The 26,350-nt window shown below is 41.8% G+C and overlaps 1 protein-coding gene across 1 annotated transcript in view; it reads right to left on the reverse strand.

Moving 5' to 3' along the window:
- Window positions 1-24,716, reverse strand: part of LOC135547455 (rho GTPase-activating protein 20-like) — a 57,373-nt gene extending 32,657 nt beyond the window's left edge. Inside the window, exons 1-2 of the mRNA XM_064976481.1 lie at window positions 24,335-24,716; window positions 13,169-13,254 (exon numbers count right to left, since the gene is read on the reverse strand). Coding sequence (XP_064832553.1) covers window positions 13,169-13,254; window positions 24,335-24,511 — 263 coding nt within the window. The 5' untranslated portion in view covers window positions 24,512-24,716. The remainder of the gene's footprint in view (window positions 1-13,168; window positions 13,255-24,334) is intronic.
- Window positions 24,717-26,350: the final 1,634 nt, after the last annotated feature.

Raw genomic sequence — 26,350 nt, forward strand, 5'->3', positions numbered from 1 at the left:
GTGCATTGACAACGTCCCCCCCACAGTGACCGTACGTACATATCCCAACCAGAAGCCATGGATTACAGGCAACATTCGCACTGAGCTAAAGGCGAGAGCTGCCGCTTTTAAGTAGCAGGACACTAATCCGGACGGTTAGTAAAAACAATTGAGCTATGGCCCCTCAGATGAACCATCAAACAGGCAAAGCGTCCACACAGGGCTACGATTGAATCCCACTACACCGGCTCTGGTGCTGGTCGGATGTGGCAGGGCTTGCAAACTATTACGGACTACAAAGGGAAACCCAGCTGCGAGCTGCCCAGTGACGCGTGCCTACCAGACGAGCTAAATGCATTTTATGCTCGCTTCGAGGCAAGCAACACTGAAGCATGCATGAAAGCACCAGCTGTTCCGGACGACTGTGTGATCACGCTCTCTGTAGCCAAAGTGAGCAAGACCTTCAAACAGGCCAACATTCACAAGGCCGCTGGGCCAGACAGATTACCAGGATGTGTACTCAGAGCATGAGCTGACCAACTGGCAAGTGTCTTTACTGACATTTTCAACCTCTCCCTGATCGAGTCTGTAATACCTACATGTTTCAAGCAGATCACCATAGTCCCTGTGACCAAGAAAGCAAAGATAACCTGCCTAAATGACTACTGCCATGAAGTGCTTTGAAAGGCTGGTCTTGGCTCACATAAACACCATCATCCCAGAAACCCTAGACACACTCCAATTCGCATACCGCCTCAACAGATCCACAGATGACACCATCTCAATCTTACACCACACTTCCCTTTCCCACCTGGAAAAAAGGAGCACATATGTGAGAATGCTGTTCTTTGACTACAGTTCAGCGTTCAACACCCTAGTGCCCACAAAGCTCATCACTAAGATAAGTACCCTGGGATTAAACACCTCTCTCTGCAACTGGATCCTGGACTGACGGGCCGCCCCCAGTTGGTAAGGGTAGGTAACAACACATCTCCCACGCTGATTTTCAACACGGGGGCCCCTCAAGGGTGCATGCTTAGTCCCCTCATGTACTCCCTGTTCACCCACCACTGCATGGACAAGCACCACTCCAACACCACTATTAAGTTTGCTGACGACACAACAATGATATGCCTGATCACCGACAATGATGAAACAGCCTGTAGGGAGGAGGTCAGACACCTGGCAGTGTGGTGCCAGGACAACAACCCCTCCCTCAATGTGAGCAAGACAAAGTAGATGATCGTGGACTACAGGAAAAGGAGGGCTGAACACTCCCTCATTCACATCAACTGGGCTGTTGTGGAGCAGATCGAGGGTTTCAAGTTCCTTGGTGTCCACATCACCAACAAACTATTATGGTCCAAACACACCAAGACAGTCATGACGAGGGAGACTAAAAATATTTGGCATGGGTCATCAGATCCTCAAAAAGTTCTACAGCTGCACCATCGAGAGCATCCTGAGCATCCTGACCAGTTGCATCACCACCTGGTATGGCAACTGCTTAAGGCGCGACAGAGGATAGTGCGTACGGTCCAGTACATCACTGGGGCCAAGCTTCCTGCCATCCAGGACCTATATACTAGGAGGTGTCAGAGGAAGGCCCAAAGAATGTTCAAAGACTCCAGTCACCCAAGCCATAGACTGTTCTCTCTGCTACCGCATGGCAAGCGATACCAGAGTCCCAAGTCTAGGACCAAAAGGCACCTTTATAGATTCTACCCCCCAAACCATAAGACTGCTGAACAATGAATTAATCAAATGGCCACCCGGACTATTAACATTGACCCTCCCCCACCCCCCCTTTTGTTTTTAACTTTTGCTACTAGCTGTTTATTATAAATGCATAGTCAATTTACCCCTACCTACATGTACGAATTACCTCGACTAACCTGTACCCCCGCTCATTCACTCACCCCCTGTATATAGCGTCGTTGTTTTATTGTGTTACTTCATTTTTTTTTTTTTTTTTTTTTTTTTTTTTTTTACTTTAGTTTATTTTGTAAATAGTTTCTTAAAACTTTTGATGCTACCCATCCCGTTAGCAGGACCATTTTCGTCAGCAACCGCTGAATAGCATAGCGCAAACGTCAAATAATATTACAAAAAAATATTCATATTCATGAAATCACAAGTGCAATATTGCAAAACACAGTTTAGCCTTTTGTTAATCCACCTGTCGTCTCAGATATATGAAATTATGCTTTACAGCGAAAGCAATCCAAGCGTTTGTGTAAGTTTATCGATAGCACAACATAACATTATGTACACTAAGCATTAAGTAGCTAGGCCACGAAAATCAGAAAAGCAATCAAATTAATGTGATCGAGGGTGGTGCTTTTGACATAGCAAGCAGTGATGCAGCCAGTCAAGATGCTCTCAATGGTACAGGTGTAGAACCTTTTGAGGATTTGAGGGCCCATGCCAAATATATTAAACCTCATTAGGGGCAAGAAGCACTGTCGCGCCTTCTTCACGACTGTGCATGTGTATTTGGACCATTTTATGTCTTTAATGATTTGGACAACGGGGAACTTGAAGCTGTCGCGCTTCTTGCCCCTAAGGAGGTTTAAGGTCTACCTGCTCCACTGCAACACCGTCGATGGATGGGGGCGTGCGTACTGTACTGACCTCACCTTTTGGGTGGTAGCGGATTGAACAGGCTGTGGCTCGGGTGGTTGATGTCCTTGATGATCTTTTTAGCCTTCCTGTGACATCGGGTGCTGTAGGTGTCCTGAAGGGCAGGTAGTGTGCCCCTGGTGATGCATTGGGCAGACAGCACCACTCTCTGGAGAGCCCTGCGGTTGTGGGCAGTGCAGTTGCCGTACCAGGCGGTGATACAGCCTGACAGGATTCTCTCAATTGTGCATCTGTAAAAGTTTGTGAGGGTCTTAGGGGCCAAGGCAAATATTTTAATTTTCCTGAGGTTGAAGAGATAATATTGAGCCTTCTTCACCACACTGTCTGTGTGGGTGTACCATTTCAGATTGTCGGTGATGTGTATGCCGAGGAACATGAAGCTTTTCACCTTCTCCACCGAGGTCCCATTGATGTGGATAGGGGCGTGCTCTCTCTGCTGTTTCCTGAAGTCCATGATCAGCTCCTTCATTTTGTTGACATTGAGGGAGAGGTTATTTTCCTGGCACCACTCTGTCAGAGCCCTTACCTCCTCCCTATAGGCTGTCTCATCATTGTTGGTAATCATGCTTACATGTGTCGGCTGCAAACTTGATGAGTGAGTTGGAGGAAAGTGTGGACACGCAGTCATGGGTGAACAGGAGAGGGCTGAGCAAGCACCCTTGTGGGCCCCTGTGTTGAGGATCAGCGAAGTGGAGGTGTTGTTTCCTACCTTTACCACCTGGGGGTGGCCCTTCAGGAAGTCCAGGACTCAGTTGCACAAGGTGGGGTTCAGACCCAGAGCCCCCAGCTTAATGATGAGTTTGGAGGGAAGTACCCTCCAAACTCATTCATTAAGCTCGGGGCTCTGGATCTATTGGGGCGGTAAGCAAATTGAAGTGGGTCTAGGGTGTCAGGTAAGGTAGAGGATATGATCCTTAACCTGTTGAAACTCTGGGGGCGCTATATCATTTTTGGATAAAAAGACGTGCCCGTTTTAAGCGCAATATTTTGTCACAAAAAGATGCTCGACTATGCATATAATTGGTAGCTTTGGAAAGAAAACACTCTGACGTTTCCAGAACTGCAAAGATATTTTCTGTGCGTGCCCTAGAACGTGAGCTACAGGCAAAACCAAGATGAAACGGCATCCAGGAAATGAGCAGGAGGGACAGTAGACTGGGATAGGTAGAGATTGAATATGTCTGTAAACACTCTAGCCAGCTGCTCTGCGCATGCTCTGTGGGCGCAGCTAGGGATACTGTCTGGGCCGGCAGCCTTGTGAAGGTTCCTTTAAATGTTTTATTCACATTGGCCATGGAGAACAAGAGCCACAGTCCTTGGGAGCGGGCCGCGTCAGTGGCACTGTGTTATCCTCAAAGTGGGTGAAGAAGGTGCTTAGCTTGTCTGGAAGCAAGATGTTGTTGTCCACGATGTGGCTAGTTTTCCCTTTGTAATCCGTGATTGTCTGTAAACCCTGATACATACGTCTCGTGTCTGAGCCGTTGAATTACGTCTCCACTTTGTCTATGTACTGACGTTTTGCCTATTTGATTGCCTTATTGAGGAAATAACTACACTGTTTGTATTCAAACATATTCCCAGTCACCTTGCCATGGTTAAATGCAGTGGTTTGCACTTTCAGTTTTGCACAAATGCTGCTATCTATCCACGGTTTCTGATTTGGGCAGCTTCTAATAGTCACAGTGGGAACAACATCCGCTTTCCACTTTGTGATGAACTCAGTCACTGTGTCAGTTTATACGTCAATGTTATTATCAAAGGCTACCCAGAACATATCCCAGTCCGCGTGATCAAAACAATCTTGAAGCATGGATTCCGATTGGTCAGACCAGCACGGGTACTTCCTGTTTGAGTTTCTGACTATAGGAAGGGATGAGCAAAATGTATTCATGATCTGGGAGGGCGGGGGAGGGCCTTCGAGGCATCCCAGAAGTTGGAGTAGCAGTGGTTGAGTGTTTTAGCAGCTCGAGTACTACAGTGAATGTGTTGATAGAACTTCAATAGTGTTTTCCTCAAATTTGCTTTGTTAAAATCCCCAGCTACAATAAATAAGCCACAGGATATGTGGTTTCCAGTTATTTATTTCACCTTTATTTAACCTGGTAGGCTAGTTGAGAACAAGTTCTCATTTGCAACAGCGACCTGGCCAAGATAAAGCATAGCAATTCGACACATACAACAACACAGAGTTACACATGGAATAAACAAAACATACAGTCAATAATACAGTATATATATTTTTTTAAAGTCTATATACAGTGAGTGCAAATGAGGTAAGATAAGGGAGTTAAGGCAATAAATAGGCCATGGTGGCGAAGTAATTACAATATAGCAGTTAAACATTGGAATGGTAGATGTGCAGAAGATGAATGTGCAAGTAGAGATACTGGGGTGCAAAGGAGCAAGATAAATAAATAAATATACTATGGGGATGAGGTAGATAGATGGGCTGTTTACAAATGGGCTATGTACAGGTGCAGTAATCTGTGAGCTGCTCTGACAGCTGGTGCTTAAAGCTAGTGAGGGAGATATGAGTCTTCAGCTTGTGTGATTTTTGCAGTTCGTTCCAGTCATTGGCAACAGAGAACTGGAAGAAAGGCGACCAAAGGAGGAATTGCTTTGGGGGTGACCAGTGAGATATACCTGCTGGAGCGTGTGCTACGAGTGGGTGCTGCTATGGTAACCAGTGAGCTGAGATAAGGTGGGGCTTTACCTAGCAGAGACTTGTAGATAACCTGTAGCCAGTGGGTTTGGCGATGAGTGTGAAGCGAGGGCCAACCAACGAGAGCGTACAGGTCGCAGTGGTGGGTAATGTAAGGGGCTTTGGTGACAAAACGGATGGCACTGTGATAGACTGCATCCAATTGTCTGAGTAGAGTGTTGGAGGCTATTTTATAGATGACATCGCCGAAGTCGAGGATTGGTAGGATGGTCAGTTTTACAAGTGTATGTTTGGCAGGATGAGTGAAGGATGCTTTATTGCGATATAGGAAGCCAATTCTAGATTTAATTTTGGATTGGAGATGGTTAATGTGAGTCTGGAAGGAGAGTTTACAGTCTAACCAGACACCTAGGTATTTGTAGTTGTCCATGTATTCAGAGCCGTCCAGAGTAGTGATGCTGGACGGGCGGGCAGGTGCAGGCAGTGATCGATTGAATAGCATGCATTTAGTTGGACTTGCATTTAAGAGTAGTTAGAGGCCACGGAAGGAGAGTTGTATAGCATTGAAGCTCATCTGGAGGTATGTTAACACAGTGTCCAAAGAGGGGCCAGATGTATACAGAATGGTGTCGTCTGCGTAGAGGTGGATCAGAGAATCACCAGCAGCAAGAGCGACATCATTGATGTATATAGAGAAGAGAGTCGGCCCGACAATTGAACCCTGTGGCACCCCCATATCGACTGCCAGAGGTCCGAACAACAGGCCCTCCGATTTGACACACTGAACTCTATCTGAGAAGTAGTTGGTAAACCAGGCGAGGTAATCATTTGAGAAACCAAGGCTGTCGAGTCTGCCAATAAGAATGTGGTGATTGACAGAGTCAAAAGCCTTGGCCAGGTCGATGAATACAGCTGCACAGTAATGTCTCTTATCGATGGCGGTTATAATATTGTTGTGATGTCTCTCTGGAAGGAGATCCTTGCCCTGAGCTTGTCTACTTTATTGTCCAGAGACTGAACATTAGCGAGTAATATAATCGGAAGTGGTGGATGGTGTAATAGAAGTCCAGTCCGAAAACCTCTTCTTCATCGGCAGCGTCTTAGAGCAGCCTCTGGGATAAGTTCAATTGCCCTGAGGGGTACGAACAAAGGATCCAATTCGGGAAAGTCATATTCCTGGTCATATTGCTGGTGAGTTACTGCCGCTCTGATATCCAAAACTTATTTCTGGCTGTATGTAATAACACAAACAACTGGGCTAATAATGTAAGAAATAACACACACAAAAATGAAATACTGCAAAGTTTCTTAGGAGCTAAAAGCAGAGCTGACATGTCTGGTGATCTGGCCTACCACCGTGGTGTTGTCAGAAAACTTGAAAATGGTGTTGGAGTCATGTGTGGCCACACAGTAATGGGTGAACAGGGAGTACAAAAGAGGACTAAGCTTACACTAAGCTTATGTGGGGCCCCTGTGTTAAGGGTCAGCGTGCCAGAGGTGATGTTGCCTACCCTCACCACCTGGGGTCGGCCCATCAGGAAGTCCAGGATCCAGTTGCAGAGGGAGGTGTTCTAAGAGGGAGGAGTCCTAAGCTTGGTGATGAGCTTGAAGAGTACAATGGTGTTGAACGCTGTGCTGTAGTCAACGAACAGCATTCTCACATAGGTATTTCTCTTATCTAGGTGAGTGAGGGTAGTGTGGAGAGCAATTGAGACTGCATCGTCTATGGATCTGATGGGGCGGTATGCAAATTGGAGTGGGTCTAGGGTGGCTTGGATGGTGGAGTTAATGTGTGCCATAACCAGCCTCTCAAAGCACTTTGTGATTACAGAAGTGAGTGCTACAGGGCGGTAGTCATTGTGGTATGAAACCTTATAGTTCTTAGGAACAGGAATGATTGTGGTCATCTTAAAACTTGTGGGGATTACAGACTGGGATAAGGAGGGGTTGAAAATTACTCTGAATATGCCTGCCAGCTGTACTGTGCAAGCCCTGGAATACCGGCGGGGCCCGCAGCCTTGAGGGTGTGGACCGCATTAAAGACCCTTCTCACGAACCCTCACTGTGAGTACAACGTTGCTGATGCATTTTCTAATGAAGCCAGTGACTGAGGTGGTTAGCTCATCAATGTTATCGGCGGAGTCTCGAAACATATTCCAATCAGTGTTAGCAAAGCAGTCATGTGGCCAGTGTTGTGTTCTAGACCATTAAAAGCGAGACCGATTCAAGACCAAGACTGGAGGGAGGAGGGGCAAAACCGAGTCAAGACCGAGGCCAGAAAAATGCAAGTCAAATTCAAGACCATGATTGTAATTTTGTTAGAACAACATATGGTTTCTTTTGACATTGAGAATAGTGAAAATATGCATTCTGAGGGAAAATGGAGCCACTCTACAAATGATTTCTAACCCGAACACAGTAGGGAACAATGGGCCTTCTATGCCTTCAGAGAAGGGCTAAGGATTTATAAAATAATGATTATAACAATAATGATATTTTATCATGTTATTTTCAGTGATCTTCTGATTTAATCTAGCTTTTGTTGTGGGCTAGTTTGCAGTGGCTGCATCAGCTGTTATCAAATAGGATGTTGTTGCTAATTTGTTAGCGTCTCCCTTTACAAGAATAACTTTCAATAAGAAGTTAAGTTTTAAATGATCATCATCTGGTGAGTGGAACTGTGTTTTTTATTGCAGCGCGCTTGCTGTTGTTAGCCATCAATTTAAAAATAACTGGTGTGTGAAACATTGCTGCATTTAAAGTGGAACTGAAAGAATTTTAGCAACATTAAAATCGTATTCAAATCTGTTCATATACACCCCCAGGAAGAATATGACACTTTTTAAAACATTTCCTGACAAGCTACCACTTAGATATGGTCATTTTCAGGTTTTCATAAATTCATAGAATGATTGGGAATTATGTATATTAATGCATTTGTGAAAATTCTTTAGTAATATAGAGTGGAGAAAGTGGCCGTACGTTTGGACAATTAATAGACACTGCTGTAAATAAAACAGACTAAAAACAGCTGTCTTATCCTGGACTAGAGTCTACACAGACCGGTGAGCTATAGCCAATCAGAGCTGCAGTAAGCCTTTATATAAACAAGCCATTTGCCACACGGGCCTGCCATCATTCACTTTGAACTGGACTGTGTTTACAGGAAGTTGCAACAGCGCAACTTTAGATCATTACAACGCATTCGCCAAAAGCCACAAAATACACCTGAATGAATTTCTGAAAATTCTATATGTAAACATCACGGTAGTCCTCGTACATTTGAGAACTTTACAGTCCTACTAATCAAACGACCATGAAAAGGTAGGCTGTCTCTCCCTCGGTTATGCACATCAACAACTAATGCTAGCCAGAGCAAGATGAGCTCAAATATAACAAAGGATTATTAGATAAACCTTGTCAAACTTTTTCTTCTAGTTGGCCATCAAAATTGCACTGATAAACGATGGGGAATTGTAGCCTCCTCGTCCTTTTGCAGTTTGCCTGCCATGGCATGCTTGTCCCAACCAAGCACCCAAGCTAACTGGCTAAAGTTGGCTAGCTTGCTAGCTAGCTACTTCCAGACATAAATGAGAGAACACCTCACTCTGACCATTTTACTCATTGTAGCAGTGCTGGTTAGGCTGTTTACATGTTATCTAGAGCATTCTTGACGAACTATTACTTTTTGTGCCTACATTTACTGACATTGGTTATATTCAGTGGGTATTGCGCATTTGTAAATTCAGATGAGAGTGCTCTGAAATCGGAGTAGATAGCCAGAGTGAATTTGCGAACGCAAGAGATAGGCTAACTGGATAACAGTCGTTCAAGTTCTTGCTATCTAATCAAATGACACCTGCATCTCTAGCTGTGTATAGCATCCGAAAAAAGATGAGGGGAAAAAGTCAGTCACTCACCCACTCCTCCAATGACATCCTCCTAGCAGCTAGCTAACATTAGATTCTGTGGTTTTAGTTTGCTACAGTACATGATTAGATATGCTATCCTAGTAGCCACGTTATGACTGACTTGTGATCGTTTGATTTTTTTTCGGACCTTTATTTTAACTAGGCAAGTCAGCTAAGAACAAATTCTTATTTATAATGACGGCCTACACCTGCCAAACCTGGGGCCAATGGTGCACCGCCCTATGGGTCTCCCAATCACGGCCGGTTGTGATACAGCCTGGATTCAAACCAGGGTGTCTGTAGTGACACCTCTAGCACTGAGATGCAGTGCCTTAGACTACTGCCCCACTCGGAAGCCCATGCTGGTTTGATTGTATTGACATTCCCAGCCTTAGTTACATTTGTCCGTTTTGTCCAGAATATTGAGTCATTGAAAACTGAAACAGTGCATCCCGAATGGAGGCAGTAAACAATGTACCAGGCCAGCTGTGACTTACAACCTGATATCAATATTTGTTGTACTACCAAGAAATGTATTGGAGAATTATATTAATCATACATTGAACTGCATCCATCTATTCTGCCAACAATATCTTAGTGTACATCATGGAACGTTGAGTCAAATATAACCCATTTTTAAAACCTCTTATCAAGTTAGTTTGTAGCATAAACTGTACTAAATGTGAAATGGTTTTTGCAATGGGAAGTAATAGTTGTACATTTCGATTAGGAAATGCTTAATGGTTGTGTTTTTGTATTCTTATGATTGGGACCTACTGGCTTATTATGTTCGAGTTTATGGACTGCTTATATTTTAACATCATGCTGTGTGTGAAGTGGGCATCCTCAGATTTTGCACAAAAGTTCCCAAATGGCCTGCTCAGCGAAGGCACCCTGTGTGAAAAATAGGAGTTTTCCTATAGATTTTCAGATTTTCACTCTCAAAATCACACTTTTGTTTTATAGAAAATAGTCACACATTTGATGGTCTAAGTCCACAACAATTCTTAAACCACATCAATCTGATTGGGTGGGCCTATCAGGGCCTGGCTACCCAGTGGGTTGGCCTCTGTCAACCCAGGCCCATCCATGTCACCCTGATGCAAGCAGCGCATGATGACAATTGCGCATCACAAATAGCCTACTAATCAACACTTCAGAATAAACATTTTCAAAACCTGGTTTGCATACCCATTGTTGCCTTAGTTAGCATTTACTGATAGATATCATAAGTTGAAACATCTTTCCTACCCTACCGACTACCGATGACATTCTTCTGTGATCTGCTCCAAGCCAAAACCAGTTGAGAGCTGCACACTCTTGCTGCCTGCAGATGATATTCAGCTAAAACAAGGCTGTGTGCATGTGAATATATTTCATGTGCTTTGTGGTTGTGTAGGCTACTTTGTGCATGATTTCTCGATATAACTGATCATATACCTCCACTACACTACTTTGATACACATCAATAGAGATTAAGAAGTGAGTATAAGTTATGCCCGCTGAAACAAAAGTGGGTATAAGGCTTATACCTGCGTATACCCTCTACTCCACCACTGGCCCTTTGTGTTTTACAAAAAGTGTACTCTCATAAATGAGTGTGCTGGTATCCTTTCAGAATCACCAACCTGTCACACACTGAAGGCCTATAGGTTCACCACTGTACTAACCTGTCACACATTGAAGGCTTATAGGTTCGCCACTGTACTAACCTGTCACACACTGAAGACCTATTGGTTCACCACTGTACTAACCTGTCACACATTGAAGACCTATAGGTTCACCACTGTACTAACCTGTCACACATTGAAGGCCTATAGGTTCGCCACTGTACTAACCTGTCACACACTGAAGGCCTATAGGTTCACCACTGTACTAACCTGTCACACACTGAAGACCTATAGGTTCACCACTGTACTAACCTGTCACACACTGAAGACCTATAGGTTCGCCACTGTACTAACCTGTCACACATTGAAGGCCTATAGGTTCACCACTGTACTAACCTGTCACACATTGAAGGCCTATAGGTTCACCACTGTACTAACCTGTCACACATTGAAGGCCTATAGGTTCACCACTGTACTAACCTGTCACACATTGAAGGCCTATAGGTTCACCACTGTACTAACCTGTCACACATTGAAGGCCTATAGGTTCACCACTGTACTAACCTGTCACACACTGAAGACCTATAGGTTCGCCACTGTACTAACCTGTCACACACTGAAGACCTATAGGTTCACCACTGTACTAACCTGTCACACACTGAAGACCTATAGGTTCACCACTGTACTAACCTGTCACACTGAAGACCTATAGGTTCACCACTGTACTAACCTGTCACACACTGAAGACCTATAGGTTCACCACTGTACTAACCTGTCATACTGAAGGCCTATAGGTTCACCACTGTACTAACCTGTCACACTGAAGACCTATAGGTTCACCACTGTACTAACCTGTCACACACTGAAGACCTATAGGTTCACCACTGTACTAACCTGTCATACTGAAGACCTATAGGTTCACCACTGTACTAACCTGTCATACTGAAGGCCTATAGGTTCGCCACTGTACTAACCTGTCACACATTGAAGACCTATAGGTTCACCACTGTACTAACCTGTCACACATTGAAGGCCTATAGGTTCGCCACTGTACTAACCTGTCACACATTGAAGACCTATAGGTTCACCACTGTACTAACCTGTCACACATTGAAGGCCTATAGGTTCACCACTGTACTAATCTGTCACACATTGAAGGCTTATAGGTTCACCACTGTGCAAACATGTCTACAATAGATATAAAGGCTGTTGTTTCAAGAAATGTGTGTATATATTTGGCCTGGTGAAGCGGTTTTATGCGCTGACTGAATGGAAGCTGATAATTATGATTTTTTACTCCGCTGGTCTTGGCAAGAAATTATGAGTCTTCACTGTCCGAGATCGAATCAAGACCGAGTATAACACAGAGACAAGAACGAAACACTCAATATGTAGATACTACAACACTGCCTGCAGCATAACCTCTGATTCTGGTGACTATTTCTCAGCGGAGTGAATCGCAGATACTTCCTGTTTCAGCTTCAGATTTGCCGATGGCGGAGGGTTTGCTTGTATGTTTGCTTGTGGGTAGAATAGCAGTGGTCTAGGACTTTAATGCCCCTGGTGGCGTTGGAGACGTGCTAGTGGAAGTTGGGCATCACGTGCCTTAGTGACACCGAATTAAAATCTCCGACAACCAGAAAGGCAGCCTCTGGGTGTAGGTTTTCCTCCTTGTTTATAGCTTTGTATAGTTCGTTAAGCGCCAGCTTGTCATTTTTATTGTCCTTTGGTGGAATGTATACAGCAGTCACAATAACAGCTGAAAACTCCCTCAGAAGGTAGAAGGGTCGGCATTTGACCATCAGGTATTCCAAGACTGGTGAACAGTGTGTCGAAACCTCCACTGCGCTGGAATTAGCAAACCAGTTGGAGGTGATGAAGAGGCAACCCCCCCCTCCACTATCCTGTCCGCCCGTGAATGGAGATTGGAGAATCTCACCAGGATCTCCCCTCTCTTGCCTCTGTAACGCCGGTGTTTCCTCTTGGGTAGCCCGAAAATTGCGTTGGAATTACAGAGAGAGCCCAGCACAGATTAGTCTAAGCAGGACATGGAATTGCGGTAAGAAACTGCCATTCTGATGTTCTAGAGTTCTTATCGGTTGTAAGAAATAATAGAGGATACATTACGTGAAAATGTCATGACCGCCACAGCCCTACACATACCTGAGATCCGTGGCAATTACATCAGGCTCAACCCAGATCAGAGACAAAAGTCTGAATTTAGGACCCAGACCCACTCGGGTCCCAGGTCAGTTCTCAGAATTTCGTGACTGTTGGACATGTGAAAACCTCTATTAGGGACTTCTCATAGTGATAGGTAGCAGTTTAGTTGAATAGAGGTATCTGATAGGCTGTTACTGTACCTGGACATGCTTCGTGATTTGGTAAGTGCTTTACTGATGACCAGGGAGGGGGCAGACTGTCGTCGATGGGCCAGGGTCTTCATCTTCTATGGAGAGAAAAAAGGGAGGGAGAGAATACTTGGTCAACTGGTCATTATTTATATAGTCTAATGTTATTTACTGTAGTAAAATGTACAGAGGTCATACTGTAACACATCCTGATAGTCATATACCACATCTCTAAATGGTATTAAGGAAGGGAAGAGAAAAAAAGAAAAAGAAAGAATGAAAGACAGAAAGAAAAAGAAAGAAAGAAAGAAAGAAAGAAAGAAAGAGAGAAAGAGAAACAGAAAAAACGAACAAACAAAGAGAGAGAGAGAAGTATGTAGTGTTTGGTTTGCATCGCTCTACACTGTCAATGTTTCTAAATAAATCATAATCTCTCTCAGGAATTTAGTAGACCACCAAAGGAATTATTATTAATTTTTTTTTTTACATTTACCAAAAAACGTGAATCGTAAAACTGTCTCCGCCAGTGTCTTGGGTAACATGCATACATTAATTCAACAGACAAATGTCTGTGAGAAAAGTCACAGACAAAAATCAAATAAGGTTGGCTTAACAACCTCTTTTCAACTTGCCCTTTAAGTCAGCAAATTCCTACATGTTATCCCCTTTAATTTCTCACCACATCATTTAATATGGCAAATCTAATGACTATGGAAAAAGGTTTCACTCTCAAAATAGCTTGGTCAGGCTGGTGGCCTTGTTATAACATTACATACATTTTACATGATGTTACAAGATGAACTGCAACCAGTGGTGTAAAATACTTAAGTAAAAATACTTTAAAATACTACTTAGGTAGTTTTTTGGGTTATCTGTAGTTTACTATTTATATTTTTGACAACTTTTACTTCACTACATTCCTAAAGAAAATAATGTACTTTTTACTCCATACGTTTTCCCTGACACTCAAAAGTACTAGTTACATTTTGAATGCTTAGTAGGACAGGTCCAATTCATACACTTATCAAGAGAACATCCCTGGCAGCTCTACTGCCTCTGATCTGACGGACTCACTAAACACAAATGCTTTATTTGTAAATTATGTCTGAGTGTTGGAGTATGCCCCTGGCTATTTGTAAAAAAAAATACAAAATAAATAAATAAATAAAACATTTAAAATTTAAATAAAAGAAAATGGTGCCATCTGGGTTGATTAATATGAGGAATTTGAAATTATTTACTTGATACTTAAGTATATTTTAGCAATTACATTTACTTTTGATACTTAAGTATATTTAAAGCCAAATACTTTTAGACTTTTACTCGAGTAGTATTTTACTGGATGACTTGAGTCATTTTCTATTAAGGTACTTTTTTTTACTCAAGTATGACAACTGGGTACTTTTCCCACCACTGACTACAACTAAAGGGTTGGTTTTAGAAGTCTTAGATGATGCCATTGAACTGCAGTAGCCAAATTCAATTAATTGATATTCAATTCACCTATCACCAGTCCTGCAGAATAAGATTTGACTGATTATGGAGATATATTTCCATCAAAATGTTTAATATACACTGAGTAGACAAAACATTAAGAACACCTACTCTTTCCACGACATAGACTGACCAGATGAAAGCTATGATCCCTTATTGACTTGCTAAATCTACTTCAAGTCAGTGTAGATGAATGGGAAGAGACAGGTTAAAGAAGGATTTTTAAGCCTTTAGACAATTGAAACATGGATTGTGTACCGTATGTACACCATTCAGATGGTGAATGGGTAAGATTTAGGTGCCTTTGAGCGGGATATGGGAGTAGGTGCCAGGCGCACCGGTTTGTGTCAAGAACTGCAATGCTGCTGGGTTTTTCACACTCAACAGTTTCCCATGTGTATCAAGAATGGTCCACCACCCAAAAGACATCCAGCCAACTTGACACAGCTGTGGGAAGCGTTGGAGTCAACATGGGCCAGCATCCATGTGGAATGCGTTCAGTAGCCTGTAGAGTCCGTCCCCTGACAAATTGAGGCTGTTCTGAGGGAGACTGGGGTGCAGCTCAATATTAGGAAGGTGTTCCTAATGTTTGGTATACTCAGTGTATGTGAGTAGTGAGACAGACACAATGTGTTATGAACAGAATGCAACCTTTAAAGCTGCAATCTGTCACTTTTTGGGTGACATGACCAAATGATCATAGAAATGTGTGTTATAGATCTGTAATTCTCATTGAAAGCAAGTCTAAGAATGAGAACTTGTTGAGAACTTGTTCTCAACTAACCTACCTGGTTAAATAAAGTACATTTTAGAAAAAAAGAAGCACGAGATCTGTTCTATTTCCACTATTTCTAGACTTCCTGTTCTTAAGTTTGGCTTTTGCGTCTTTTACACTGAACAAAAATATAAACGCACCATGCAAAAATGTAAAATATTTTACTGAGTTAAAAAAAAAGTTACCTTTAAAAAAATATATATATATATATATATATATTATGGATGTGGGTCAGAAAACCAGTCAGTATCTGGTGTGACCTCCAAATTAGCTTGTGCAGCATGGCACAACATAGAGTTGATCAGGCTGTTAATTGTGGCCTGTAGAAGGTTGTCCCACTCCTCTTCAGTGGCTGTGTGAAGTTGCTGGATTTTTGCAGGAACTGGATTAGGCTGTCGTACACGTCGATCCAGAGCATCCCAAACATGCTCAACCGGTGACATGTCTGGTGAGTATGCAGACCATGGAAGAACTGGGACATTTTAAGCTTCTAGAAATTATGTACATATCCTTGCACAGCCGCATTATCATGCTGAAACATGAGGTGATGGCATCGGATGAATGCCACAACAATGGGCCTAAGGATCACGTCACAGTATCTCTGTGCATTCTAATTGCCATAGATAAAATGCAATTGTTATCCTTAGCTTAAGCTTGCCTATACCATAACCCCACCGCCACCATGGGGTTAGTCAGCATGCCAATTACACGCTCCCTCAAAACCTTAGACATCTGTGGTATTGTGTTGTGTGACAAAACTGCACATTTTAGTGGCCTTTTATTGTCCCCAGCACAAGGTGCACCTGTGTAATGATCCTGCAGTTTAATCGACTTCTTGTCAGGTGGATGGATTATCTTGGCAAAGGAGAAATACTTACTAACAGGGATGTAAACAAATTTAAGCACATTTGTGAGAAATAACCTTATGGTATGTATGAAACATTTTGGGGATATTACATTTTAGTATACTTTTGGTTTTGTGCACTGGCTTTAAACAGATGAAAAAAATATGTTCATGGTTATAGAAAATATATTTCACAGTATTTTAGATGGTACAATGATCTTCACACTATGCTTGCTTGTTTTGTCATATCAACTGAAATTAGGAGAATGATTCTAATTTTAGCAACCAGAAAAAGTTGGAGCGATTTCTGCATAGTGGATCTTTAAATAAAATGAAGGGAATGAAGGCGGTGATGGAGTCCAGGTGAGTCTGACGATGCACAGGTGCGCGTAATGATGGTGACAGGTGTGCACCATAATGAGCATCCTGATGACCTAGAGGCCGGAGAGGGAGCACACATGACAGTACCCCCTCCCCGATGCGCGGATCGAGCCGCCGGACAAAGACAATCCCGGGGATCAGGAGCGGACTGGTCACCCCTGCTGATGCGCGGGAACCTGTCCCCGGTTGGGATGCAGGAACCTGACGATCCGGTGGAAGCAGGGGACCCTGGCGATCGGACGAAGGCATGAAAGCCCGACAAGCCGGCTGAGGCAGGGGAGCCTGGCCATCCGGCTGAGACGTGAGAGCCTGTAGCGGCTTCCGAACCCAAAGTCATTCCACCTGACACAAAAAAAACACTCCCTGATGCTTCCCTCAGATGAGGCGTTATTCTGTAACGATGCGCTGAGAGTCAAGAAGCAAGTCAGGGAGTGAGTGTTTTAATAAATAAACGCAACTAAATACAAAACAATTAACCCAAACAGCGCACAGACATGAAACAGAAACAATAACGCTTGGGGAAGGAACCAAAGAGAGTGACATATATAGGGAAGGTAATCAGGGAGGTGATGGAGTCTGAAGACGTGCAGGTGTGTGTAACGATGGTGCCAGGTGTGCGCCATAACGAGCAACCTGGTGACCTAGAAGCCAGAGAGAGAGCTCACATGACAGTTGCTACATATTTGTGAGTTGCATTTTATGGATCAGTTTGTGCATAATTAATATACGGCATCCAGATTAGGACATCCTCAGTTCTCATAGAAATAAGATAAAAATGAATATATCACAATTACTTTTAGAAATGCATCTGTTTGGTATCTTAGCTTCCTTTCCTATCTTAATTTCATACTTAACTAGTTTCCTTTCAGTGATCCCATCCCTTCCTTTCCCCCCTCCTTTGCTTTCCTTGCTCTCTACCCTCCTTACCGAACTCCCTTTCGTTTCCTATCTTCCATTCCTACTTTCCTAGCTTCAGTTCCGTGATTCCTTTCCCCCCCTCCTTTGCTTTCCTTGCTCTCTATCCTCCTTACCGAACTCCCTTTCGTTTCCTATCTTCCATTCCTACTTTCCTAGCTTCAGTTCCGTGATTCCTTTCCTCCCCTCCTTTGCTTTCCTAGTGCTCTTTCCTCCTTTTCTTGCTCCCTTTTCTTCCCTCTCCTCCTTTACTATATCCATTTCTTCCTTTCCTAGCCTTGTTTCCTCGGTTCCTTGCTCCCTTTACTTCCTAGTTTATTTTATTCTTCTTCGACTGTCCTAGCTTCCTTTCCTCCTATCCTATGCTTCCCTTCCTTCCTTTCTTCTCCTTTCTAGATAACTTTCTTACTTGCCTAGCTCCCTTTCCTGCTTTCAATGCTTCCATTCTTCCCATTGCTTCCATTCTTCTTTTCAGCTCCTTTCCTAGATCCCTTTCCTCTTTTCCTAAATACCTTTCCATGGAAAGGAGGAAAGGGAGCTAGAAAAGGAAAGTTGGAAAGGAAGCTGTGAGTGGCGGAAAGGAAAATGAGCTAGAAGACGATTAGGAAGCTAGAAAAGGAATGGGGAAAGGGGATCTAGGAAAGGAGGAAATGAAAGGGTGCTAGTGGAACGGATGTGAAATGGCTAGCTAGTTAGCAGTGTTCGCGCTAAATAGCGTTTCAACCGGTGATGTCACTTGCTCTGAGACCTTGAAGTAGTAGTTCCCCTTGCTCTGCAAGGGCCGCGGCTTTTGTGGAGCGATGGGTAACGATGCTTCGAGGGTGACTGTTGTTGATGTGTGCAGAGGGTCCCTGGTTCGAGCCCAGGTATGGGCGAGGGAACGGTCTAAAGTTATACTGTTACATTGATGCTGTTGACCCGGATCACTGGTTGCTGCGGAAAAAGGAGGAGGTCAAAAGGGGGCTGAGTGTTATGGATGTGAAACGGCTAGCTTAGTTAGCGGTGCGCGCTAAATAGCGTTTCAATCGGTGACGTCACTTGCTCTGAGACCTTGAAATAGTGGTTCACCTTGATCTGCAAGGGCCGCGGCTTTTGTGGAGCGATGGGTAACGATGCTTCGTGGGTGACTGTTGTTGATGTGTGCAGAGGGTCCCTGGTTCGCGCGAGGGGACGGTCTAAAGTTATACTGTTACACTAGAAAAGGAAAGGAAGAAAGGGGGCTAGGAAATGAAGCTCAGAAAGGATAAGAGGATAGGAGCTAGGAAAGGAAAAGAGGAAAGGCAGAAAGGGAACTAGGAAATTATTAAATAAAGCTAGGAAAGGAAGAAAGTAAATCAGGGAAGGACCAACACAAAGAAGAAAGGAAGCTAGGTAAGAGGAAAGGAAAGAGAGTTGGTTATGTATAGGAGGAAAGAGAGTGAGAAAAGCAAAGGATGGGAGAAAAGGAAGGGATCAAGGAAAGGCAGCTAGGAAAGGAAGATAGGAAAGATCAAGGAGAGAAGGAAAGGGAGCTAGAAGAGGATAGGAGGGAAGGAAGCTAGGAAAGCAGAGGAGTGGAGGAAAGGAAGGGATCAAGGAAAATAAGCTATAAAAGGAGGAAATTAAGTTAGAAATCCATCGGTTTTGTATCCTTTAAGTAATTATTTGATATTCATTTTGATGAGAATTTAGGATGTCCTATTCTGGATGCCATATTTTAAATCTGCACAACTGGCAAATATGTGAGGCCACTCACAAATATGTGGAGCAACTCACAAATTTAATGCAAGTCACATATTTTACCACTGTTGTATTTTCAAAGCAAGAAAATGTTTCTAAAATGTGCTGTGTTACAAAAAGATTTGTCTTGCATTTATTTGCTAATCGTCATTTGCTTTTGTTAATTATGACTTATTTGCTTTTGGACCATGACATATGTTTGTGAAACTCAATTGGCATATTTACAGACTTTGATTTTTATTTAAAGGTTGCATTCTGTATTTTCAAAACACGTATTTTGTTGGTGACTCACTACTCATACAGTATATTACACATTTTGATTTACCCAGTGAACTCAATCATGAGGACAACCTGTATGGACCTTTCCAAAGGATCCTTTTTTCATTGGTTGCATGCATTTAGAGGGCAACCAATGAAAAGAGAACTTCTCTCATAACCATATCTGAGAACTTCTCTCATAAACGTAACTGTCATAAGAGAACCATTTAGAATAATAGAATTGTTAGAATGGAAATTTGTCTTCTGCCTTTCCCAACACCCCCAGATACAGACACACACACACACGAAGCAGCACAAGGTCAGCCGCAGTCGAGCACTACTCCCCAGGGCCGTAACCAGGGTCTGTGTTTTAGTGAGGTCCGAAAGTTAAATCTCATTTACTGCATTTCTATACAATTTAAGTCCTGCTGTATCTTCATTCACCTTTCTTGATCCAGTATTTCCCAAACTCAGTACTGGGGACCACAAGGGGTGCATGTTTTGGTTTTTGCCCTGGGACTATACAGCTGATTTAAATCATCAAATCTTGGTGATGAGTTCATTATTTGAATCAGCTGTGTAGTGCTACGGCAAACAACTAAATATGCCATGCTTGGAGTCCCCAGGACCAAGTTTGGGAAACGCTGACATAGCCTATTAGCTATAAAATTAGCTACTACATATTAACTCACGTTAACTCAGCAGGAAAAGTATTTTATTAACAAAAAGTAAACAAATGAGTATGCTTTACAGATTTTGGTTGTTGCAGTTTTAACGCTAATTTCTGGCAATTCTACAAATGTTGCCATGACTTATGTCATGTTAATATATCCGAGTGAGATTGACTAACACAATCAAATGGGGGGCCACATGGAGTTTAAGGCCTCTGGGCTACAAGTTTGGAAAGCTGGCTCGAAAGCTGGCTCGACAAGTTTGGAAAGCTGGCTCGACTAACTAGACTCATTTACCAATCTAAAAAACCTTTACTTACATGGGCTAATTGAGTGCCTGTCAGTGATTGACATATAACAATAGGAAAACTGATGATACACAACTAAGTTTCAAAATTGCACCGTGTGAATCCTACTATTCTAACTCAACAGGAAGTTTAGACCCTGACTGAGTTCCCCCCAAAAATAAAACACACACACACACACACCTACTCAATACAGGGTCTTTATTTGTACTCTTCTCTACATTGTAGGATAATAGTGAAGACATAAAAACTATGAAATAACACACATAGAATCATGTAGTAACCAAAAAAGTGTTAAAACAAAATATATTTTATATTTGAGATTCTTCAAAGTAGCCACCTGTAATGTTGAACATTTCATTTAGCACAGACATGGAACAGCGTCAGAACTAGGTAATACAAAGACAAACAACAATTAATGCTGATGCGGGAACAGAGCTGTGGAAGAGACATATATAGGGGAGGAAATAACACAAGTGATTGAGTCCAGGTGAGTGCAATGAATCGCGGATGCGCGTGACGAGGGAAGCAGGTGTGCGAAATGATGATGTCAGGAGCACGTAATGGAAAAGGTGGGCCGGCGTGACACCACCCTTTGCCTTCATGACAGCTTTACACACTCTTGGCATTCTCTCAACCTGCTTTATGGGGTGGTCCCATGGAATGCATTTCAATTGACAGGTGTGCTTTGTTAAAAGTTAATTTGTGGAATTTATTTCCTTCTTAAAATTAATGCGTTTGAGCTAAACAGTTGTGTTGTGACAAGGTAGGGGTGTATATATGTATATAACATAACATATATTTTGATTTGTTTAACACTTTGTTCATTACCACATAATTCCATGTGTTATTTCATAGTTTTGATTTCTTCACTATTATTCTACAATGTAGAAAATAGTAAACATAAAGAAAAACCCTTGAATGAGTAGGTGTGCCCAAACCTTTGACTGGTACTGCATATATATTATATTTTTTTATGCAGGAATAGCCCTGCCACTACCAATTAATGAACTGTAAAGCCAAGCTTTCCACTGACCTCATATTTTCAGAGTGCAGTTACATATTCCAACAGGGGTAGAATGGAGGCTAGAACTTAATTTAATTGATGAATTATTGTTGGCTCAGAATGTATTATTATCAGCAGTAATCACCAACACATTAATGGCATACTACAGTGCCTTCAGAAGGTATTCACACACCTTTACCTTTTCCACATTTTGATGTTAAAGCTTGAATTTAAAATTGATTAAATGTACACTGTCACTGGCCTACACACAATAGCCCATAATGTCAAAATGTAATGATGTTTTTTAAATGTTTACAAATTCTTAAAACATGACAAGCTGAAATGTCTTGAGTCTTGAACAACCCCTTTGTTATGGCAAGCCTAAATAAGTTAAGGAGTAAAAATGTGAATGACTACCTCATCTCTGTACCCCACACATACAATTATCTGTAAGGTCCCTCAGTCGAGCAGTGAATTTCAAACACAGAGTCAACCACAACGACAGGGAGGTTTTCCAGTGCCTTGCAAAGAAGAGCACCTATTGTTAGATGGGTAAAAAAATAAAAAATAAATACATTGAATATCCCTTTGAGCATGGTGAAGTTATTCATTAGGTTTTGGATGGTGTATCAATACATCGAGTCACTACAAAAATACATGCAACCATAACTCAGTTTCCAGAGAGGAAGGAAACCACTCTGATTTCACCATAAGACCAATGGTGTCTTTAAAATGATTGCAGGGTTTTTTACCTTTATTTTACTAGCCAAGTCAGTTAAGAACAAATTCTTATTTTCAATGACGGCCTAGGAACAATGGGTTAACTGCCTGTTCAGGGGCAGAATGACAGATTTTGTACCTTGTCAGCTCGGGGATTTGAACTTGCAACCTTTCAGTTACTAGTGCAATGCTCTAACCACTAGGCTACACTGCTGGTTTAGTGGCTGTGATAGGAGAAAACTGAGGATGGATCAACAACATTGTAGTTACTCTACAATACTGTACAGAATAAAAAATATTCCAAGACATGCATCCTGTTTGCAACAAGTCATTAAAGTAATACTGCCAAAAATGTGGTAAAGCAATTCACTTTTAGTCCTGAATACAAAGTTTTATTTTTGTGACCAATCCAATACAACACATTACTGAGTACCACTCTCCATATTTTCAAGTATAGTGGTGGCTGCATCATGTTATGGGTATGCTTATAATCGTTCAGTACTGGGGAGATTTTCAGGATAAGAAAGAAACGTAATGGAGCTACAGTAAGCACAAGCAAAATCCTAGAGGAAAACCTGGTTCACTCTGCATTCCATCAGACACAGGGAAATGAATTTACCTTTCAGGAGGACAATAACCTAAAACACAAGGCGAAATCTACTGTACACTGGAATTGCTTACCAAGTAGACCGTGAATGTTCCTGAGTGGCCGAGTTACAGTTTTGATTGAAATGTACCTGAAAACCGATGGACCTGAAAATGATGGGCAAATTATGCAAAATCCAGGTATGGAAAGCTTTTAGAGATTTACCCACAAAGACTCACATCTGTAATCGCTGCATTTCCACATCTGTAAATATTTATGTAAATGAGATATTTCTGTATTTCATTCTCAAATAAATGTGCAATCATTCCTAAAAACATGTTTTCACTTTTTCATTGTGAGGTAGTGTGTGTAGATGGGTGAGAAAGAAAAAAAAATCAATTTTGAATTCAGGCTAACAACAAAATGTGGACTAAATCAAGGGGTATGAATGCTTTCTGAAAGCACTGTATACTACAAATACATATTATGTTAGGTTTGTAGGGCAATAAAGATACTTCTAATGGTGAAGAGTAGCTTAGTTGAAGGAAACATCGTGATATTTGCACTGAAATTGAAGCTATTTGCAAGTCAAAAGCAATCACATTTATACCATGAATTCTGTGAATTAACATTAACTCATCTAAAACTAAATGGGATTATGCTGAGCGGGGCGAAAGGCCAGACAGTCGGTCCAACTATTGACTCCCAGTGAGTGCAGAGCCCCTCAAACACAGCGCCACTCTTGTCTGTCTGGTGACTATCAATCCCAATTGATTTGTGATCTAGAGCAGATTTTTGACTACAACGACGCATTGTTAATTTGCTTCCATATTTTAACATTTTTAAGTCGAATAGATCTACTGTATATGTCTGTAAACTGTAACCAATCTTTAGCTCATCAAACTTTGAGGAGACTGACTCAGAGGAATGTAAATATAGATTAAATGGAATGTTAAACATTTTTCAGAATATGCTGTCTTTATTTTTTTATCTTGGCCTATTGATTATCTAATTGTTTGCCGAAATTTGCATTGGGTGGCATGCGTAATTTTACCTATGCGTAATTTACACAAATTGAATAACTAATCAATTTCAAATTAGCCTGCATTAGGCTACAAAAATGGGTCTTATCATTTTCTTATGTCGCATTATAAACGATTTTACATTTATGGAGCAGGTGTCTGAAATTATGAAATAAACCAAAAATAAACAGTAATAAGTAACCTTGTGAAATACTATTTAAAGTTAAAGCGCAGGAATCCATCCATGAAACCAAGTGACACAAAACATGACCAGTAACTCTCAATAGCATATGTGAATAATGCACACAACCCAGTTTAGGCTGGAAGTTTAATGATCATGTCAAATCCCATTGAACCTACTACAGCAAACAGCATGACATGCTACCAGGAATTAGATCATATAGAATTGAGCAAGTGACAAACCCAAAAGAAGATTAGTAATTCAGTACCATCCATGCCATACAATCCAGAATCCACATTACCTTTTTGCTGTCTGGCAGCGCGCAGAGCTTGCTGTCCCCTGTCAAAGAGCCAGACCTAGTCTGTCCGATAGTTCCCTGCTGTGGCGACATGGTTTCCATCAAGGCTACTACAGTAGATCGACTCGGAGTCTGCTGCTGCTTCAGACCACAGCGCACGTATTCATATTCCCATTGCATCCAAAGTTATCCAGCGACAGGACCAAACGAATAAAGATGTAAACCGGTGAGAAATTCATAATTCACGGCAATATAACGGATAAAAACGAGACAAGACGCGTTAAATAAACCTGGACTGAGTTCACTAAAAGCTCAAAGAACGCACTGGCAAATTATAATTTCTTGTCGCTGTCAACGAGATCCACAAGGAGTCTTTCGGTCTGAAGCAGTGTATTCGTTTCGACTCAAACCCATGCGTAGGTTTGCCTCTACAGTCTGAACTGAAGGCGGTCCTAGCGCCGCTGGGTACCTAAACATGAACATTTGCTCTAATAGAGAGGTAACTGTTCTAGCTCATAAATCACATGCAAACCGTTTGCAGACCAGGTGAAGGAATGCGCTCTGCATGCCAAGAATAACATGACTAATGCAAAATAATTTACGAAGTATGAATTTTCTACTGTATATAGATGACACAGTCCACCCCACTCTCTGTATGCACACCCAATAGAGTTGGTCTGTTTGCCTTCAAACAACCTGTATACATGTCTCATTTTACTATGAAAAACTGCGTGGAAAAGGTAAAATAGTCACAGGCCTACAATAAGTTGATACATTAATTTATAGCTGCTCAATTAAGTCAAACCTGTAAAACAATACTAAACTTACTGTGCCATTTAATACAATGTATGAGATATGACACACTAGTGACGACTGCCACTATTTATCTTTAACCAAAACGTTGGCATGTGGCTGATTTTTACAGTACGTTTTAACTGGAACTTGTATTCTACCTCGCCCTCATATGGGTGCAAGCAAGCATGTTAGATGGTGCTAGGTATCAACAGCCAATCCAGTAGGGGCTATAGTGAGATTTGATTGGTCATGCGTGCCACGATGACACAGGGTATTTGCATAAAGTTCAGTTTTCCACAACTTTGGTCCCGCCCTGTTCCCTTCTGTTGCCCATGCTCGCAACACCCAATGGTCCCCTGCCCGCTTCGCTTCTCTTCTCTTCCATTGGAAATTAATGTATTTTTAAAGTCAGAAAAGGATAATAATATGATAGGTAAGACATACAAAACCTTGCAGAGAGCCTATCCAACTGACAATATCTTACAAAAAAATACAAACTATTTTGACCAAGACGTAAAAATGACTGATATTAGCACAAGATGGGAGTGTTGGAACATAACTGTAATTTCAAAAGTTAACAACATAACCTGTGGCATTTTCTAAACAACACATAATATTGTATACTACCCTCATAAAGTACATTTTGGTTAAAAAAATATATAAATCCTACAAACACATGCTTAGTACTGTTAGTACTGATAAAGGTGTCAGAAACAATGTGACTACTATAGAGCCCGAGATACTGCAGACCCCCAAAAATTGTACTTTTTTTGTGGGGGTCCCCCAATTATCCCCATGCTAAGGAATAAGAGATTTGAAAGTCTAGGTTTGAGACTAAATATTATGTTACCAATTACTGTTCCAAAAGTAAATTTAAAAAAAGTTTTTCTGATCTTTTACCTAATGGTCGCACTATAAACATACGCAAATTCCAAATTCCCACCAGCCATACCTTATTTTTTTGTCTTACAGGAAGCATATACACATGACCCGTTTCAGGAAACTAGGTGTATGTCGCAAGTCACAACTTCACAGGAGAGACATTTGAACGTTTTAAATGTTTTTCAAATTGCATTTTTAACAGAAATGCCTTCTGGAACATGTGAACTTTCATGTGTCTTAATAACAAACGTGTATGTTATCTGTAAATACGAATACAATTGTTAAATTACAAGCCTTGTTGGTTAAGCCACAGATAAAGTCAGCCACCTTCCCACTAACCAT

This window comes from Oncorhynchus masou, chromosome 10 (genome assembly GCF_036934945.1).
Source record: "Oncorhynchus masou masou isolate Uvic2021 chromosome 10, UVic_Omas_1.1, whole genome shotgun sequence".
NCBI lineage: Eukaryota > Metazoa > Chordata > Actinopteri > Salmoniformes > Salmonidae > Oncorhynchus > Oncorhynchus masou.